The sequence below is a fragment of the Callorhinus ursinus genome, unplaced genomic scaffold (genome assembly GCF_003265705.2).
Source record: "Callorhinus ursinus isolate GAN/ISIS: 27379988/994484 unplaced genomic scaffold, GSC_fseal_2.0 scaffold70, whole genome shotgun sequence".
NCBI lineage: Eukaryota > Metazoa > Chordata > Mammalia > Carnivora > Otariidae > Callorhinus > Callorhinus ursinus.
The window spans coordinates 126997-145886 of record NW_027397132.1 but is presented as its reverse complement, the minus strand read 5'-3'; the positions used below and the strand labels follow the sequence as shown (position 1 = coordinate 145886).

Sequence of the window (18890 nt, the reverse complement as noted above, 5' to 3'; positions counted from 1 at the left end):
CCGGCTGAATACAAACAGGCCCATCAGGTGACCCACCTCCTAATATCCATGGGCCCTAACTTTCCAGTGGGCTACTTACAACTAGGCACACTTACCAAAAAAGGGAAAATGCCCTATGTGGCCATTACCTCCTCACCTTCCCCTTTAAAAACAGCCCTCACCCACTGCCTCCTTGCAGACAGTCTCTGCTTTGCTGTCCTGCCCTCCGTCCCCTTGGGGTGTATTCATAAACTTCTGTATCCTTTGTTCTGCCTCAGGTGAGTTCTTTCACGGCCCCACCACGGGCTTCCACCCGATCTCCATCCCACATTTGGGGGGCCCCCATCCGATCTGACAGACACCTCATTAGACACCATAGCCATTATATGCACATTCCAGACCATGGCAAGAGACATGTGGACGCCAAGGCCCCCTGGCTCCAAGGAATAACACCTGGGCCTCCGTCTTTGTTCTGATCAGTTCCTAGATGCCTGAGGGGACACGTTCACCAGACCGCTGTACTCAGTAAAAACCCCCAGGCCCCGAACAAAAATGAGTCTCCCTCCTTTCCTTTCTGACTCTCGCGGACACACTGTATCTGCACTCTCTCTACACCTTCAATAAACTCTGCTTTCATTTCCTGCTGGCTTGTGTTTCATTTCTATCCTACATGCAGCCAGGGACCCCCATGGCTGGTCCTGCGGGACCCCCTCTGGGTCCCCAGACTTGGCCTGCTGGCATCAGGTTTAACCCAAGTGACTCACTCCATTTTGGGCCTGTTGCTTCTTCTTCTTTTAAAATTTTATTTATTATTTTTTTAAAGATTTTATTTATTTATTTGAGAGAGAGAGAATGAGAGATAGAGAGCACGAGAGGGAAGAGGGTCAGAGGGAGAAGCAGACTCCCCGCTGAGCAGGGAGCCCGATGTGGGACTTGATCCCGGGACTCCAGGATCATGACCTGAGCCAAAGGCACTCGCTTAACAAACTGAGCCATCCAGGCGCCCTAAATTTTATTTATTTTAGAGAGAGAAAGAGAGCGGGAAAGGGAGAGAATCTCAAGTAGACTCCGAGCTAAACACAGAGCTCGATGCAGGAGGGCTCGATCTCATGACCCTGAGATCATGACCTGAGCCAAAATCAAGAGTCAGTCATTCAACCAACTGAGCCATCCAGGTGCCTCTGTTCCTTCTTTTAATTTTTAATTTTTTAAATTTTTAAAAAAATTTTAAAAAGATTTTATTTATGTCAGAGAGAGCACAAGCAGTGGGGAGTGGCAGGCAGAGCAGAAAGAGTGAGAAGCAGGCTCCCCGCTGAGCAGGGAGCCCGATGTGGGACTCGATCCCAGGACCCTGAGATCATAACCTGAGCCAAAGGCAGCTGCTTAACCGACTGAGCCACCCAGGTGCCCCTCTGTTGCTTTTTAATAGAATTTAAGTATATGAAAATTTTAAGTGCATTTGTAATAAAGGAAATGCATATTACAACTATACTGCATTTCCTCTTCTGGCCATGATGCAGTTACTAAGACTACACTTGCTGAACTCGTAAAAAACTATAAAACTAGACAGAACATATGAAAAAATGTTTCCGACTGGGTACAACAGGCAGTTCAGACCTGTGATCCCTGAAAAAAAGCACCTTCTATGCCACAGCACAGGCGAGGAAGAGTCCAAACAGACCATAGCAGGCTCTCTAAGATGAGGACACAGAGATTTGAATTCAAGGAGGCAGAGGTAGCTGGGATTTGGGTAGCAGAAACCTAGGGAGCCAGAAGCTACACAGAGAAAATCTCTAGAAATTTCTATAACGGGTCCTCTTGAGTCTGTTCCTAGTAGAATCAATGCCAGGCAAAGAACGAACAGGAAACGGTAAGCTGAATAATTCTCAGAGGTCACACAGAGCTGGGAGATGCTCATGTCCTGACTGCCATAATTAGTGAAAGTATTAAACTAGCCCTAGAGGACATCAAGATTTGCTCAAGCTTTCAAGCCAAGGTCAGCTCTTCTTAGGGTGAACTCATCTTTACAAAGCTTCAAAATAAGCCTGAGTTAAGCTGATCTGAAAGTAATTTGAACTGTCTTAAAGAAAAAAAAACCATTTTATTCTGGTAAAATATATATAACATAAAATTTAACTTTTTAATCATTTGTGAGTGGACAGTTCAGTGGCATTAGGACATTCATATTGTGTGCAGTGATCACCACAATCCATCTCCAGAACTTTTTTCATCTTTCCAAGCTGAAATTCTGTCCCCATTAAACATCAACTCTCCATTTCCCCCTCCCCTCAGCCCCTAGCAACCGCCCTTGCACTCTCTGTCTTTATGAATTTGACTACTCTAGGTCTCTCACATAAGTGGACTCATGCAATATTTGTCCTTGTCTGTCAGGCCTATTTCACTTAGCATCATCTACTCAAGGTTCATTCATGTAGCATCTGTCAGAATTTCCTTCCTATTTAAAGCTGAAAAATACTCCATTCTATGGGTATACCACAATTTGTTTACCCATTCATTTGTCCAGGACATTTGGCTTGCTTCCGCCTTTTGGCTGTTCTGAGTAGGCTATTGTGAACACGGGTGTACAAATATCTGTTTGAGTCACACTGCTTTCATTTCCTTGGGGTATTAACCCAGAGGAGGGATTTCTGGATCATATGGGTTCTAATGCTTTTAAAGGAAAACAACAAACTCTGACACGCAATGTAAAATTTATTAATGTCTAGCACTCAATCAAAAATCAATAGGTATGTAAAGTAGCAGGAAAATGTAATCCAAAACTAGGAAAATAATCAGTCAATAGAAACAGATCCAAAAATGACAGACATTATGGAGTCGGGAGACAAGCTTTAAGTAGAGTGGAGTGCAGGGATCTCATGACCCTGAGATCATGACCTGGGCTGAGATCAAGAGTCAGGAATCGGATGCTTAACTGACTGAGCCACCCAGGTGCCCCAGGAGACATGGGCTTCAAAATAATTATGCTTGGGGGGGCGCCTGGGTGGCTCAGTCATTAGGCGTCTGCCTTCAGCTCAGGTCATGATCCCAGGGTCCTGGGATCGAGCCCCGCATCGGGCTCCCTGTTTGGCAGGAAGCCTGCTTCTCCCTCTCCCACTCTCCCTGCTTGTGTTCCCTCTCTCGCTGTGTCTCTCTTTGTCAAATAAATAAATAAAATCTTAAAAAAAAAAACAAAGACCAAATAGAACTTCTAGAGATAAAACACACACACACACACACACACACACACACACACATACACACACACACACAGGGGCGCCTGGGTGGCTCAGTCAGTTAAGCGACTGCCTTCAGCTCAGGTCATGATCCCAGGGTCCTGGGATCCAGCCCCATATCGGGCTCCCTGCTCAGCCAGGAGCCTGCTTCTCCCTCTCCCTCTGCCACCACCCCCCACTTGTGATCTCTCTCTGTCAAATAAATAAATAAAATCTTTAAAGAAAATCCAAAAAAAAACCCAACACCCCAAAAAACAAACCAAATATCAGAAAGAATCAGTCAGCTTCAAGAGTAGCAGTGGAAACTATTGCTTGTCAGATTTACGGTTAGTGATCTCCTCCCTGTAGTGGTCCTTATCTCAAGCACTGGGAGGTTGAAGATTCTTCTTTTCCTTTCCCAGTGTTTTAGTACAGCTCTTTAGCCTCCTGCTCCATGTAGCTTCAGCTACCAGTAAACATCCTGAGACGGAAACTACCTCTGAATTTGAGGCCCCCAAGTTTCCAATGTTACCATGGCACAGCATAATTTTTCAAAAGCTCACCTGGTTTTTCCTGTATGAGATCAGCAGCCCTTTGCTTGAACCAAGCCCTAAATACTTTTTTTTTTAAAGATTTTTATTTATTTATTTGACAGAGAGAGAGACAGCGAGAGAGGGAACACAGCAGGGAGAGTGGGGGAGGGAGAAGCAGGCTTCCCATTGAGCAGTGAGCCCGATGTGGGGCTCCATCCCAGGACTCCGGGATCATGACCTGAGCCAAAGGCAGATGCCCAATGACTAAACCACCCAGGCGCCCCCCCAAGCCCTAAATACTTTGAGTAACATTTAAATGTGGAATATTTGAAATTTAACAGTGCCTGGAACATTGTAGGCCCTCAATAAATTTTTTTTAAAGATTTTATTTATTTATTTGAGAGAGAGAGCAGGAGTGGGGAGAGAGAAGCAGACTCCCCGCTGAGCAGGGCTGGATGCCAGGACCCTGGGATCATGACCTGAGCTGAAGGCAGATGCTTAACCGACTGAGCCACCCAGGCACCCCGACCCTCAATAAGTATTAATTGAATGAATTTCATTTTATTTCCTGATTCTCTTGTCTTTTGGAAGTTCAAACTGCTGCAACACTGAGTCAATGAATATCTGCGTTCATCTAACGATGTTTAGAAAACTGAAGGTTTTCTCCCTAATGCTTTAGGAACATTTAATGTGGCCTGGCATTGTTCTAAGCATTTTACATATATTAACTCATTTAATACAGTAGAAAATGAGCAGAAAGTGGCCACTCTTCTCTGTATTTCCCCCTTACCTATGGAGGGATACATCCCAAGACCCTCAGTTGATGCCTGAAACCGTGGATAGTACCAAACCTTACATATACTATGCTTTTTCCTATACTTACACGTTTATGATAGAGTTTCACTTATAAATTAGGTATGGTAAGAGATTAACAACAATAAAATAGAACAATTATAACAATATACTGTAATAAAAGTTATGTGAATGTGGTCTCTCTTTCAAAATAGCTTATTGTCCTGTACTCACCCTTCTTCTTGTGATGATATGAGATGATAAAATGCCTATGCGATGAGATGAAGTGAGGTGAATAATGGAGGCATTGTGAGGTAGTGTTAGGCTACTATTGACCTTCTCAGGATATGTCAGAAGGAGGATCATCTGCTTCTGGACCATGATTGACCTCGGGTAACTGAAACTGTGGAAAGTAAAACAGAGGATAAGGGGGTGCTACGCCTCAGAACAACCCTATAAAATTCATAGTCCTAGTCTCCTCATTTTACATGTACGGAAACTAACATACAGAAGAGTGAACTAGTTTGTCCCAGGTCAAACAACTAGTATGATACTGGCAAAACAAACACCCTATCCCTCTCTCGCCCTCTCCTTCTTTCTCTGTTTCTAGTATTTTGGCCCATGGAAATCAAGACTTAAAGGGAGATTTCACACAAGTGTTTTTCTTAATCTGTTACTTTTTTTTTCTTTGCTAAACAGGGAATCCTATCAAATCCTCCTATCAGGGGGGCCTGGGGGGCCCAGGCGTTAAGCGTCTGCCTTCGGCTCATGTCATGATCCCAGGGTCCTCGGATCGAGCCCCGCATCTGGCTCCCTGCTCTACGGGGAGCCTGCTTCTCCCTCTCCCACTCCCCCTGCCTGTGTTCCCTCTCTCACTGTCTCTCTCTGTCAAATAAATAAAATCTTAAAACAAACAAATCCTCCTATAAATTACAACTCATTGCCACTGATAACTAGTCCTATGTTGCTTTATTTTTAAGATTTTATTTATTTATTTGACAGAGAGAGAGCGAGAGCAGGAACACAAGCAGGGGGAGTGGCAGGCAGAGGGATAAGCAGACTCCCCGCTGAGCAAGGAGCCCGATGCGGGGCTCGATCCCATGGGACCATGACCTGAGCTGAAGGCAGACGCTTAACGACTGAGCCACCCAGGCACCCCTATGTTAGTTTGTTTAAATAGCATTCACGTAATTTCTGAATAACATAATTTCAGATAAATAGCTATTTTTCATATTTTTATGTTAAGTAACACAGATGTGTAATCATTCATTATATTCAACGTACTATGTTATTCGTCTGGTAGGACTGTGTCCAGGGTTAGCTCTCCAAAAAGTTGGTCACTCTACACTCAAAAGAGGAGCTTTTTTAAAAATACCCAGTTGCACGAGGGCCCACTCTTAGAAATTCTGATCCAACTGGTGTGGAAAACGAGCGTCTCGGCGGCAGAGTTTTAAAGTCTTCAGGTGATTTTTCTTACTGGAGATTGCGCACTGCTCGGCTGGGCGGGAACCGGCCGGGGCGGGGCCTTGAAGTCACGTGGCCCAGCCGGCGCGCTGCGCGGCCGTTGATTGGCCCCGACTTGAGCGGCGGGTGCGTGAGACGAGAGGCCGCCGCTCTCCTAACCCGACCAAAGAGTTCCGAAGCCTCCGCTCTTCCTAGAGGGTACACGGGCGGAGACGCTGGGCTCCACGCGCGCGGGTGAGGGCGGGCGAGTGGCGGGGATTTCTTCCGCGTTCGCGCCCTCGGGTAGGGGGTGGTCATCGGAGGGGCGCGGACCGCAGCGCGGGTCCGGCCGGGAACCTCGAGAGGGGAGCCCGGCCCCTAGGGCCGCAGCAGGTGGATACTGAGGACTTCCTGGCGGAGGTGGCGCGGCGGAGGGTCGGAGGTGCGGAGCAGGTGTGGGGAGAGAGGAGCTAGTGTGATGCGAGGGGTGGGTGGCGCGGGAGAAACCCCGGCGGCCCCGCCACGGCAGGGTCCGGGTTCGAGAGACCCTCAGGGGAGGTCGCAGGGCATTTACGGAGCGTCTTCCTGAAGATGTCAACTTGTGAATATTTTCCGTGGTGTCAGGTCTTCAGCGGTAGGGAAGAACAAGTCCGATGAATGAATGGTTGGTGAATACTGTGGTTTGGTTTGGTTATAGGGGAAAAGGAGATGTGATTTAACGTTTCAGGAGTTCAGGTTATTGTGAAGTGGCGTTTTGGATTCTCACTTCCGATTGCACCATGCTCACGGTAGACAGTATCATTTAGATAATGAAAGGGTTGAGGTCCCTTCCCCAATCTTGAAGCCCTTGGTCAGGACATTTTTTGGAGTGCCTCCTCGCTTAAAAGCCAGAGTATCTTCCAAATAATGTTTTTAAGGAACGTGAATGGTTCGAGAGACTTTCTTACAAATGCACTCACAGAAAGCAAGGTTCACCCGTGGCCAGAAACGCACAAGAAAAAAATGAAAATCACCTGTATCCCATCACTTGTGTACTTCCCGAGAGTAACGATGTTGAGTTTATAATGATCCAGAAAAACCAAAGTGGAGACCACAGTTTGGGTATACCCTTAGCCAACCACCCTTAGCTGTGGAATCAAAACTTGAACTGTCGTAATTTCCCCAAATGCTGACTCTTCTAGGAAACTTAAGCTGTCTTCATGTCATGGTGACCTTGTAGCTTCCTGGCCAATCAGCTAAAAACAAGTAAACTTGTACAGTGCTTCTATTCTAAAAGGGTTGTAAGTTTCTAGTAAACAGTCACAATAGAAAACAAGGTACTTCCTCATTTCGTGTGTAGGGGTGGAGAAATAACCTTCTTTCTCCATTCTCAGCTGAGATCCCGGCAATAAAAGATTAAGAGAAAAATGAGTTTATTAACATGTATAAGTGGGAAATAACCACGGAAAAATGAGTAACTCCTGGAGTGGCTTAGAATTCAGGCTTAAATACCCTCTTAATAGGGAAAGGGGAGAGAGGATGTAGGCCTCTTAGAGGAGAGTAAATGAATTTTAGGAAAGATGAAAGGGTCCTTAGAAGAGGAGACAGGAGGTCCGATGGTTTAGGATAGTTTGGGTGTGGTGTCAACAACATCTAGTCTCATCTCCTGGGAGGGGAATTTATGACAATTGAGTTCCTTTTCGAGGATCGGTCTTTAGGCAGATAAGGGGAGCTCAGAGAAAGCCTTTCTCTGTGTTTGCCGCTTTTCAAGTGCCCACAGCTCAAAATAATCTTGGGGTGGCATATTCTGCTACCCCTCACGCCTTATGAACTAAGTGGTGGCTGCTGAGAGCTCAGTGTCTTCTTGCTTTTGGTTTTGAAGTCTTGTTTGCTGTGTGTTTCTCAATAAATATTCATATCAAGTAAAGCTCTCTGAATATTCTTTTGACAATGGTTGCTTCTGTGTCTATAATAGGGAGACTGAAATCTTTAACTGCCCTAAAGTCATTTTTATACTCTCTGAGCTGATCCTGTAGGATGTAGAAATACATGACCCCTCCCCCCCCAACGAGAACAAACAAAGGCTCTTCATTCAGATCCTGCTATATAGCAAGGGTGTGAGCCACCATTGCTTGTTTGGCAGAGACTCAAAGGCAGGCAGGGGTAAGCTTTATGGTGGGGAAAAAAAGGAAAGCTCAGATGTGCCCAGTTTGGAGGTTGTTGGCTTGGGAAAGCTGGAGGTTAATAAATAGAAGCAGAACACCCTATGTGGTTGGGTAGGGGAGTGTATTTGGCTTTCTCTGCTGGTCCTAAATTGTAGGAAGCAAGTCAGAATTAAGTATAAGTTGGCCGTTATTGACCCGATGTTGGTTTGGGGCTGATTGCCAAATGGGGTGTGAATTGGATTCTGGGCTGGTGGCTGCAGGTTGTGGGCCAGAGTTCTGTTCTTGTCTATGGTCTTGTCCCTTTGTGTATGCAGTCTTTCAATAAGGTGCTACAGAACATATCCTAGGGAGAAGGGGAGGGCAGGGCCCTGGGATAAAGCTTTGGAAATTGAGCCAACTTCAGAAGTTCCTAAAAAAGACTATTCTAGCAGCTTCTTTCATTTTATCCCCTATTTCAGCACCAAACACCGTGACTGTATACTAGCTCAGGTGTGTTGGCCCTGTTGGAATTCCCTGTCCCAGGGCTGCCTGGTGAGAGAGGCTTAAATTGGGACTGGCCTTTACTCATTATCTTTTTTCCTCCTTCAGTCCAGCCTGATGGCGGCAATCCTGCCCCATCTCGGAGACCAGGACTTGGAAGCTGTATTCCTGACAGCTGGGTGGAAGGTGAGCTGGGCTCTTCCTCCCCTTCCTCAGGGTAGTCCTGCAGCCAGGCAATGGCTTTGACTCCTTTGTTCAGGTTGAGCCATCTTTATTAATTTGGGGATTTTTTTCCTTCTTGGAAAGTGTGCTGTTAAGGAGCTTGAACTCTGGGGTCAGACAGGTTCAAATCCAGGCTTTGTTGTAGATGTTTTACCTTCAGCAAGTTACATAAGCTCCCTGGGCCTCAGTTTACTTATCTGTAAAGGGGATGATACCACTTATCCCAAAGAGTTATGAGAATTAAGTGAGGCACTTGGTGAAATAGGTAAATAATACTTTACATAGTATCTAGTTCTACTTTAAGCACTCTCCAATTTTAGATACTGTTACCATAGTTGCTCATTGTTTCTGTCAGTGAGTGTTACTATGTACCAGATACTATCCTTTGTGTGGGGAGATAAACGCTCCCTAAAGGAGTTTACAGGGTTTTTTTTTTTTGGATATGTAAACAGACTCTTGCATTACAGAGATAAATTCTGATCTGGGAGTACTAAAGGGCATAAGGGAAGCTTAGTTATTGAATTTGCAACATTATGGAGGTTGATTCTAAAAAGTTGCATTTAAAAGTAAGGAGACAAGTTAGGAAGCCATCCTAACAATTTTCAAAGAAAGGTCGGACACGGGCGCCTGGGTGGCTCAGTTGGTTAAGCGACTGCCTTCTGCTCAGGTCATGATCCCGGAGTCCCGGGATCCAGTCCCACGTCGGGCTCCCTGCTCAGCGGGGAATCTGCTTCTCCCTCTGACCCTACCCCCTCTTGGACTCTCTCTCTCTCTCTCTCACTCTCTCTTTCTCTCAAATAAATAAATAAATAAAATCTTAAAAAAGAAAAGAAAGGTCGGACAGGAGGGAGGGAAGTTGAGTTATTGCAGTTTGACTGCCTTGCTCCAGCATGTCCGCACTTTCTGAGGAGTCCCGAAGCTCTGCCAAGTAGGTGGGGGCAGGGATGCCTTAGAGCAGTTGCAGAGGTGTGATGAGGCTTAAACCAGACAGTGGCTTACGCAGCGACTGGAAGTGTGTGTAGTTTTCTCCTGGGAACTTGTCCCTTGAGGGAAGGGTAGAAAACAGAAACCAGAGGGGAAGGCAGGCACAGGAATGTCTTTTTAAAGATAGGAGAGGTTTGGGGGCATCTGGGTGGCTCAGTTGGTTGAGCTTCTGCCTTCAGCTCATGTCATGATCCCAGGGTCCTGGGACCGAGTTCTGAGATCGAGCCCTGCATTGGGCTCCCTGTGCAGTGGAGAGACTGCTTCTCCCTCTGCCTCTGCCACTTCCCCTGGCTCGTGCTCTATCTCAAATAAATAAAAAAAACTCTTAAAAAAAAAAAGATAGGAGAGGTTTTGGCATTTTTGCTGATGAAGGGGAAGGAGGGAGGGGAGAAGTGAGTGTTTAGGAAAGACACTCCCGTGTTTCTCTGCTTTCTACTTTCAAGCCACACTTCACTTCGGACACCAGACATGTTGGGGTTTGTCCCACACATCAGGCAATTCTGTGACACCAGTGGGGTGGGGGTGGGGGCTGCAATTTAACTCAGTTTTGACACTTTCTACCTGGAGTTAGCATCAGACCCCACAGGGTAAGGGCTCAGTCCCCTGAGACTGCCCCTCCCCCACTTCTGCCACCAGCCAATTGCGAGTCCAGGTTGTCACCTGTACCTTGACTGGCTGTGTATTTGGAGGTTCCCATGACCCCCTCCGTGGGTTCGATTAATTTGCTTAGAGTGGCTCAAAGAACTCAAGAACACAGTTTACTTTTACTAGATTTTACTAGGTTTATTATAAAAGGCTGTAACTCAGGAACGGCCAGACAGAAGAGGGGCTCAGAGCTTCCGTGTTCTGAGTGTGCCATGCTCCCAGCACTCCACGCGCTCGTGAGCCCTGAAGCTGTCTGAACCCTATCCTTTTGGGTTTTTATAGAGGCTCATTACATGGGCTTGAATGAATAAATCATTGCCCTTTCGTGACTGATTCGACCTCCCGCCCCTCTCCCTCCTCTGAACTGGGGGGTTCAAACCCTCTAACCACATGGTTGGTTCCCTTGGCAACCAGCCTGCCATCCTTAGGGCCTTTCCAAAGATCACCTCATTAACGTAAACTCAGGTGTGGCGAAAAGAATTTGTGATGACTAAGGAGACAGTCCTTTCTCTTTCATGACTCTGGAGCTATTTCAGAAACCAAGGACAGAAGGCCAAATATGAAGAGATGCTCCTGCTCTTATCCCTTAGGAATTCCAAGAGTTTTAGGAGCTCTGTGCCAGAAATGAGGATGAAGATTAAATATACATATATATATATTTTAAAGATTTTATTTATTAGAGCATGTGCACGGGGGGAGAGGAGAGGCAGGGGGAGAGGGAAGAGGGTGAGAAGCATACTCCCCGCTCAGCAGAAGCCTGGCTCTATCCCAGGATCCCGAGGTCATGACCTGAGCCGAAGGCAGTCAGTTAACGGGTTAACCGACTGAGCCACCCAGGTGCCTCTAAATACATATTTCTTGTTAAAAATCACAGTATCACAGGGGAAAGAGAGTAAAGATATGGAAGAGTCCTCGTCATTGGATTAAGACCCTGGGGGAGGGGCGCCTGAGTGGCTCAGTTGGTTAAGCGTCTGCCTTCGGCTCAGGTCATGATCCTGGAGTCCCGGGATCGAGTCCCGCATCGGGCTCCCTGCTCGGCGGGGAGTCTGCTTCTCCCTCTGACCCTCCCCGCTCTCATGTGCTCTCTCTCTCTCTCTCTCTCTCTCTCTCTCATTCTCACTCCCTCAAAATAAATAAATAAATCTTTAAAAAAAAAAAAAGACCCTGGGGGAGACACAAGGGAATGGAAGCAGAGGCAGAGCGGAGGGGTGGCTAGGAGAACAGCTGCTTTTCCGATGAGTGAGAACACAGGTGATGCCTGGAGGGGGTGGTGGGGAAGTGAGAGGGATTAGGGAGCATGTGCTCTGGGGGCTCTTCCCTGGGACATAACCGGCAGTGACTTCTGGAAGGGAGTGCTGAGGTGAACCACATGCCCTCCTAGGCTCCTCTGAGTACCTCCCACTGGATCGTTACCGTGTTGACTCCAGCTTTCCCCCTGGATGGTCCGTTCCCTAAGCGGGACCAGGGCTGCTATAGAATCATACAGGTTGTGCAGGTAGCAACTCCAGGGGCCCCCATCCACACAGCTATGATGTAAATGGTGTCCTGAAGGTCTGAGCTGTGCACAGCCTGAACAGTTATATCCTGTGACCTCAGCAGGACGGGACCCTTTATTGCTGGCCTATGGCTTGAAAGCTAGCAACTTATTGGTGCCCAGTGTTTCTTGAAAGAATGAGGGTGGTAAAGGTACAGAAGACCCTGGGGAGTAATAGGAGGGTGAGAGTTTGGGGCAACATTAAAGGCCATACGATTGCATGTATAGAGATTACTCTGTGGGAGATTAAGCCATTTTATTCCCCAGCGCTTGCTCACGCTCATGCTTACGCTCACGTAGCATCAGAGAATGTCAGCTGAGGAGACCCACAGGACCGCTGTGGTAGGAGGAGGACCTTTGGGATGGGGGTAGGAGGGAGCTCGACATGGTAACTCTGGAAGTCGGGCTCGGTAGGGGGGAAAGAAGGGCCCTGTAATTTGGGAATTCTGGTATCTGTTTCCTGAGGGGTGGTGGTGGCATTTCCTATTACGGGATCGCCCTTTCCCTGCTCCGATAGCCCCTCAGGCTACACAGTTTCTCCTAAGGGACGGGAGTGTGGTGGGCAGACACCAGGCCTCTGCTCCAAGGGCTGCAGTACTGTGAGGCACCTTCTGTTCTCCGCCCACTTGAGTTGAACACAATTGCAAATGGAAACTTCTGCCATATAGATTGTACTAAACAGTCTCTGTTTGCCCACCTTTGATGTATGCTTCACCCTCCCCCACTTTGGTCTGTGCCCTCGGAGGCTGACCTTTATACACCATCAATGGGTTCTCTTGCCTTCTGGCTTCCAGTTGGCTTTTGGCAATGGGGTGGAGAGGGTCAGGGGACTAGAAACCTGGAGGAAAGTGGTATTGGGTTTTATTCCCACGGCTCCCTGCCTGCTGGGCTGTGGGATGACAGTGACCACATGGCCCCAGTCTTGCTTCCTCTCCAACAACTTTCTGGATTCCAATAACCCCTCCCCTACCTTCTTCCCCCCTTCAGACATGGTGGGTGATTGTTCCCCGTGAGAGCCCGCCTTGTTGGTTTCCATGAAGCACCTTCCTTTGTGAATAGCCTGCGTGCTAACTTATCTTCAGTGACCTCCTTGAATGCGCCATCTCTTTCCTAGGGGGCCCGGGACAGAAACATATTCCGTGTTAAAGGTAGTATTGTATAAGAGCAGAGTCAGCAAACGGACCTGGAGCTGGTAGTCAAGTTTTACTGGAACACAGCCGTGCCCATTCACTTACCCGTTGTTCCTGGCTGCTTTTGTGCAGAATAATCATAGCAGAGACCAAATTGCCTGGGAAGCCTGAAAAATTTACCGTCTGGCCCTTTACAGAAAAAGTGTGTCTACTCTATAGTAGAGAAGAATGAATGAACTTGGCCGAGTCACTTGACCACCTCAAACTTCACCTGTAGAATAATAGTGATAGCTCACAAAGTTACTGTAAGAATTGAGCCTATAATCAGTCTCTGTTTTCAGGAGTTGCTGTCCTTTGAGGATGTGGCTATGTACTTCACCAGAGAAGAGTGGAACAAACTTGAGTGGGCTCAGAAGGACCTCTACAGAGATGTGATGCTGGAGAATTACAGAAACATGATCTTGTTGGGTAATGACGTGTGGCTTGAAGATTTGGCTCTGAGTGTCTACACAAGTCCTCAGTCCCTTACGTGCAATTCCAAAATCAGAGAAACTCGGAAAACTAGTTGTTTTTTCATAATTCATTTGGCGGCAAGACCCAACCTGTGAAGTCCTCAGGTGGTAAAACCTGATCTCTTCCTACAGGAAGCTATGTCGCATCCTTATTTTTCCCACTTGGTCTTTGTTTTTGTTTTTCCCACTTGGTCTTTGTATCTATCTATTTAGCATCAGAAATATCAATGTGTTTGATTAAGGGTACAGCTCCAACCCCTGTTGGGGGCAGTATGTAATAGAAAATATACACACCAAGTTGCCTTTCTAAAATCTGGAGAAAAATCTGAATCCTGAAACACGTCTGGCCTCAAGGTTTTCAAATAAGGGATTGTACACAAAGAATAGTTTCCTTTTGTTTTAGAGGTCAGAGACGCTTAATCCACTCCCACCCCGATCCACATCCTCCACATCTGTAGAGCCTGTATGAGCTGAAAAGATTATGGCTGATTTGGATTCCAAAGGTTAGGTTCTTTTTCTGTCTTCTCTCTGGAAATGGGTTCCTTCCTTGTTGGCAGCATCACCAGGTATCCAGGAAACGACTCTTAACTGACTTCATTTCTGAACCTTCACTGCTTCTCTCCTTGGGGAGCCTGCCTTTGTCTTATTCCAGTGCAGAGTTTCCTCCTGTGGGCGTTTCCTCCACAAATAGCTTTCTTTCTGGGGCCACAGCTTTGACCCCCACACTGACACTCTTGCCACAGTCTTAACCACCTCTTGTGGGATTGTCCGCCCACCTCTGCAGTTTTTGATGTCTGTTTTCCTTATAAAAGCATTACAAGAGCAGCCTTGAATACATAGAAGGTACAGGAAATTATGACAGGGAGGGGAGAACATTCAAGGATAACACTGTTCATATTTTGGAATAGTTCCTTCTAGTTTTTCTCCCCCTTAAAAAATGTGGCTGAACATATTCTTCATATAATTCTGTAATTCCTTTAAATCTTAACATTACAATATCAGCATTTACCCTGTGCTATTAAAAGCCCCCATAAATATAGTAAATGACCATAATGTGATTCTATTGTATGATCTATAATATTTAATCATTTTCCCATTTGGGGATATTTAGTTTGGCTTTTGTTGTTGTTGTTGGCTTGCTTATGAATTTATCATTTTCTATATTCTAATGTTCTAGTGGATGTTTCTGACCATAAATCCTTATATAAATTTGTGACTATTCCCCAAGATACAGAATTTTGGTGTTAAAGGGTATGGGTACTTTCAAGTCTCTTTGTATTACCCAATGACTTTTCAATAACAGAGTAGGAAATAAAAATCCTCTGCAGGCCCACTGCCCAGAAATGATCCCCGTTAACATTTTGGTTGGACTTTTTCCTCGTCTTTTCATATATATGTATACTTATGTACATATACACACACATGCATAGTTTTTAAGAACAAAATTTGGATCGTACTTCACATGAGTTTTGCATTCGGCTTTATAACACATAGGGAACATTTTCCCATTTCAATATTCTTGAACACATGGATTTTTAGTATCTGCCTAATACTTTTGCCTTCACTGCATTCACATGCTACGCTGTAGACATTGCCCTGTTGATGTTTACTTTATTTCCAGCTGTGCACTCGTACAACTCTGCTGAATGGCTCTGGTCCATTCATCTTGGTCCCAGTTGTTCCATAGACTCTAAGAGTGAAATGACCACATCTAAGGCTGTGATGATTGTTGAGACTTTCCATAAAGATTATCAGATTGTGCCAAATTCTATTCCCACCAGCCCTTTTGATTATTGTCCTTATCTGTTTGCCACTGTAGACCCAAGGGGGTTAAGCTGAGGTCTAGGTCATCTCTCCGTAACTCACTAACCACATCCCATTTACTTCTCCATGAGTAGGATTTCAGTTTCCCAAACCTGAGGTGATCTGCCTGCTGGAGCAGTGGGAAGAACCATGGATCCTGGATCTACCAAGAGCTGGGACTAGGAAGGCTTCCAGTAGTGCTTGCCCAGGTGGGTGAGGAGAAGGCCCAGTCGAGTGGAAATCCTGAGGAGGCAGGAAAGCCACATTAATGAAGCCCCTTGTGTTGCCCCAGAGATTGAGCCAGGGGTTTGGTGTATCTCCTCCCACTTTTTCATCCCTGCTGCCCTCTGAAAGTAGTACATGTGACCATTAGCCCTATTTTCCAGATGAAGAAACTAAAAGATTCAGGGGCTCCTGGCTGGCTTAGTCGGGTGAAGCGTGCGAATCTTGATCTTGGGGTCATGAGTTTCAGCCCCACGTTAGGTGTAGCTTACTTAAAAATGAATAAGTAAACTTTGAAAAGATTCAGGTATCTGTCACACAGTAGATTAATAGTTCGGATTCGATTTCAAGTCTGCAAAGCTCAGCCTCATTCCATTGCAGTAGAATCCTTCTCTGAAGCAGCCAGTCTGACAGTTCTTATGCCAAACGAGATATTCTTTATTCTACCCTCGTTACTTATCCTTCCTCTCTGTTTTCTCTTGTTCCTTTGCTTTCCATAGTCCCACAGTGTTTCTTGATGTACCTGCTTTTTCCTACTTACTATGTCCTGATTGCTGCTTCTACCTTCTTCCATATCCTCTGCTCCAGAGTTTATCAACCTCTGCTCTATTGACGTGCTGGGCTGGATAATTCTTCATTGTGGGGAGCTGTCCTGTGTATTGTAGGATGTTTAGCTCTACCCACTAGATTTGAGTAGCACCACCCCAGTTGTGACCACCAAAGGTGTCTCCAGACATTGCCAGCTGTCCCCCAGGAGGCAGAATCACCCCTGGTTGAGAACCACTGCTGTATTCCCTTGGCTTTTGTGCCTACTTCCGTCTGGTTCCTTTCCTATTCTGTCTTACACTCCCCATTTTAAGGAGTTGTTTCTCCCAGAACTATTGAAAACCTGCTTATCGAGAAAGTAGAAGATGCTCCCTCTCCTACATTACATCACACTACTGAGTACCCAGAGTAAGTTATTTTTCCGGTAGTCGTGATGGGTTTATGCGATTCTCACTTCTCGGGCACACACTTGGGCATTTATCTGTCGGCTAGTTGATGTCCAGAACTTTTTCTGCTATTGAAGCTGGGAGCCCTGTGAAAATCAGAGTTTTGGCCTCTTTAGCCGGATGATGTAACTAAGCAGGCACTTCGTAGCTTCATTTGGGTGTCTGATAGCACACACAGGTGGCTTCTCTCTTTTTTTTTCCTTCTGCAGTGCACAGGTCATTTCTGTGTTTTCTTTTTATTGGGTTAGGTTCTGAAGCCAGATGCAAGATGAAAAAGCCAACTCCAAAGCAGAAAATTTCTGAAGATTTAGAGTCGTCAGTGGTGAAGCAGACAACAGCCAACAGATCTGCAGAAGAGTTACATAAATGTAATGAATTGGTGGACATTTACAGACTTGCATTCCCCACTCTTGGTGATGAATGCCACAAGGACTTCCTTCAAAACCTCCAACTTACTCAAGATCACAGTGCTCAAATAAGGAAGAAGCAGGGCAAATGTGAGGAGTATGGAAAACCTTTCAGTCAGAGGTCGTTGCTTTTGCGGCATAAGCAAATTCTTACAAACGCAAAATCTTATGAATGCAGTGAATGTGGAAGAGTCTTCAGGCGTCAGGCAAATTTCATTCGACATCAAAGAATTCACACATCAGAGGATCCCTTTGAATGTGACATATGCGGGCAAGCCTTCAAACATAAGTCTACTCTTCTTGTCCATAAACAGTGTCACCCCCAAAAAAAGCCATATAAGTGTCATGACTGTGGAAAATTTTTCCGTCAGATGGCATATCTTATTGAACATAAGAGGATCCATACCAAAGAAAAACCCTATAAATGTAGTGAGTGCGAAAAAACGTTTAGTCAGAATTCAACCCTTATTCGACATCAGTTAACCCACAGTGGAGAAAAACCCCATAAATGTCTCGAATGTGGAAAGGCCTTCGGTCGGCATTCGACCCTTCTGAGCCATCAACAGATTCATACTAAACAAAACACTCACAAATGCAGCGAATGTGGAGAGTCCTTTAGCCGGAATGTGGATCTCATTCAGCATCAAAGAACCCATACCAAGGAGGAATTTTTTGAATGTAGAGAATGTGGAAAAACTTTTAGTTTTAAGGCAAATCTTCATCGCCATGAGGTCATTCATACTGGAGAGAGACCCTACAGATGTGACAAATGTGGAAAATCTTTCATCTGGCGCACAAGCTTTATTAAGCATCAGGGTACTCACAGAGAACGGATATCAATGTGATACTAACTGGAAAAAGACCATTTAAAGATGAGAACTTACCACTCTTGTAATTATGTGTAACTTCATTGTTTTATGAAAACTAATAAACGGGAATTGAAGTGGTTTTGTTGTGGGGACCCTCTTTTTGTAGCTAAGCCTTCTTGCTGGAGTCAAGAATTAATAGAACATGTGGGGCGCCTGGGTGGCTCAGTCGTTAAGTGTCTGCCTTCGGCTCAGGTCATGATGCCAGGGTCCTGGGATCGAGCCCCGCATCGGGCTCCTTGCTCCGTGGGAAGCCTGCTTCTCCCTCTCCCGCTCCCTCTGCTTGTGTGCACTTTCTGGCTGTCTTTTCTCTCTGTCAAATAAATAAAATCTTAAAAAAAAAAAAAGAATTAATAGAACATGTAGTAGGCTGTCATGTTCAGTCTCCCTTGAGCTCCTTATACCTTCATTGTCCCAAGTCCAGGTGGAAGGGAGCCATAAAAACTTTGTGGTTCCCTAGGCTGGAGACCATTTGATGGATTATGAACGATGTAGGAATACTTTTCTTATTTCCTGTACAACTGGGGGAAAAATGTTTTTAAGGCAAAGAAAGATGTGAAAAGATACTTTTCTTGGTTGTATGTAGAAAAATTACCTGATACTACATTGACTTTTTAAAAGTAAAGGGCTACTCTCAAGTAACTATTAAGAATTACTAAAATTTGGGCGCCTGGCTGAGGCATCGTGAGTTCAAGCCCCACTTTGGGTGTGGAGCCTGCTTTTAAAAAATTACTAAATTGTACCCAGAAACTAAAATTAGCGTGCTACTAGATTTCTACTCGGAGTTCTAAGTCGACTGTTACCAGATGCTGTTGGCCTGCCTGTCCTGTGCTTACTCCCTCTGTTGGGCTTCATCTGACTTGCACTGTGTGTCTCGGCCTGCAGGCTTTTTCTAAAACCACAGAAGGCCACTGCTCTGTAGGGTAACTACATCGTGGGAGCAGGCCTCAACTAATGCTTGATGGGAATTTCACAAATAGGATCCTCTCC

At 45.7% G+C, this 18890-nt stretch overlaps 1 protein-coding gene across 8 annotated transcripts; it reads left to right on the top strand.

The window, feature by feature from the left end:
- Positions 1–6110: 6110 nt before the first annotated feature.
- Positions 6111–18244, top strand: ZNF789 (zinc finger protein 789). 8 transcript variants are annotated; one of them, XM_025863760.2, is made up of 5 exons: positions 6111–6214; positions 8692–8769; positions 13440–13566; positions 15509–15622; positions 16876–18244. In XM_025863760.2, the coding sequence occupies exons 2-5, from the start codon at positions 8701–8703 to the stop codon at positions 17877–17879; spliced, it is 1314 nt and encodes a 437-aa protein (XP_025719545.1). In that variant the 5' UTR covers positions 6111–6214; positions 8692–8700; the 3' UTR covers positions 17880–18244. The 8 variants fall into 8 exon arrangements, with proteins under 8 accessions (XP_025719545.1, XP_025719551.1, XP_025719549.1 ...); XM_025863764.2 differs by having other exon boundaries at positions 6159–6178; XM_025863761.2 differs by lacking the exon at positions 6111–6214 and adding an exon at positions 6237–6401.
- The last annotated feature ends 646 nt before the right edge of the window (positions 18245–18890 follow it).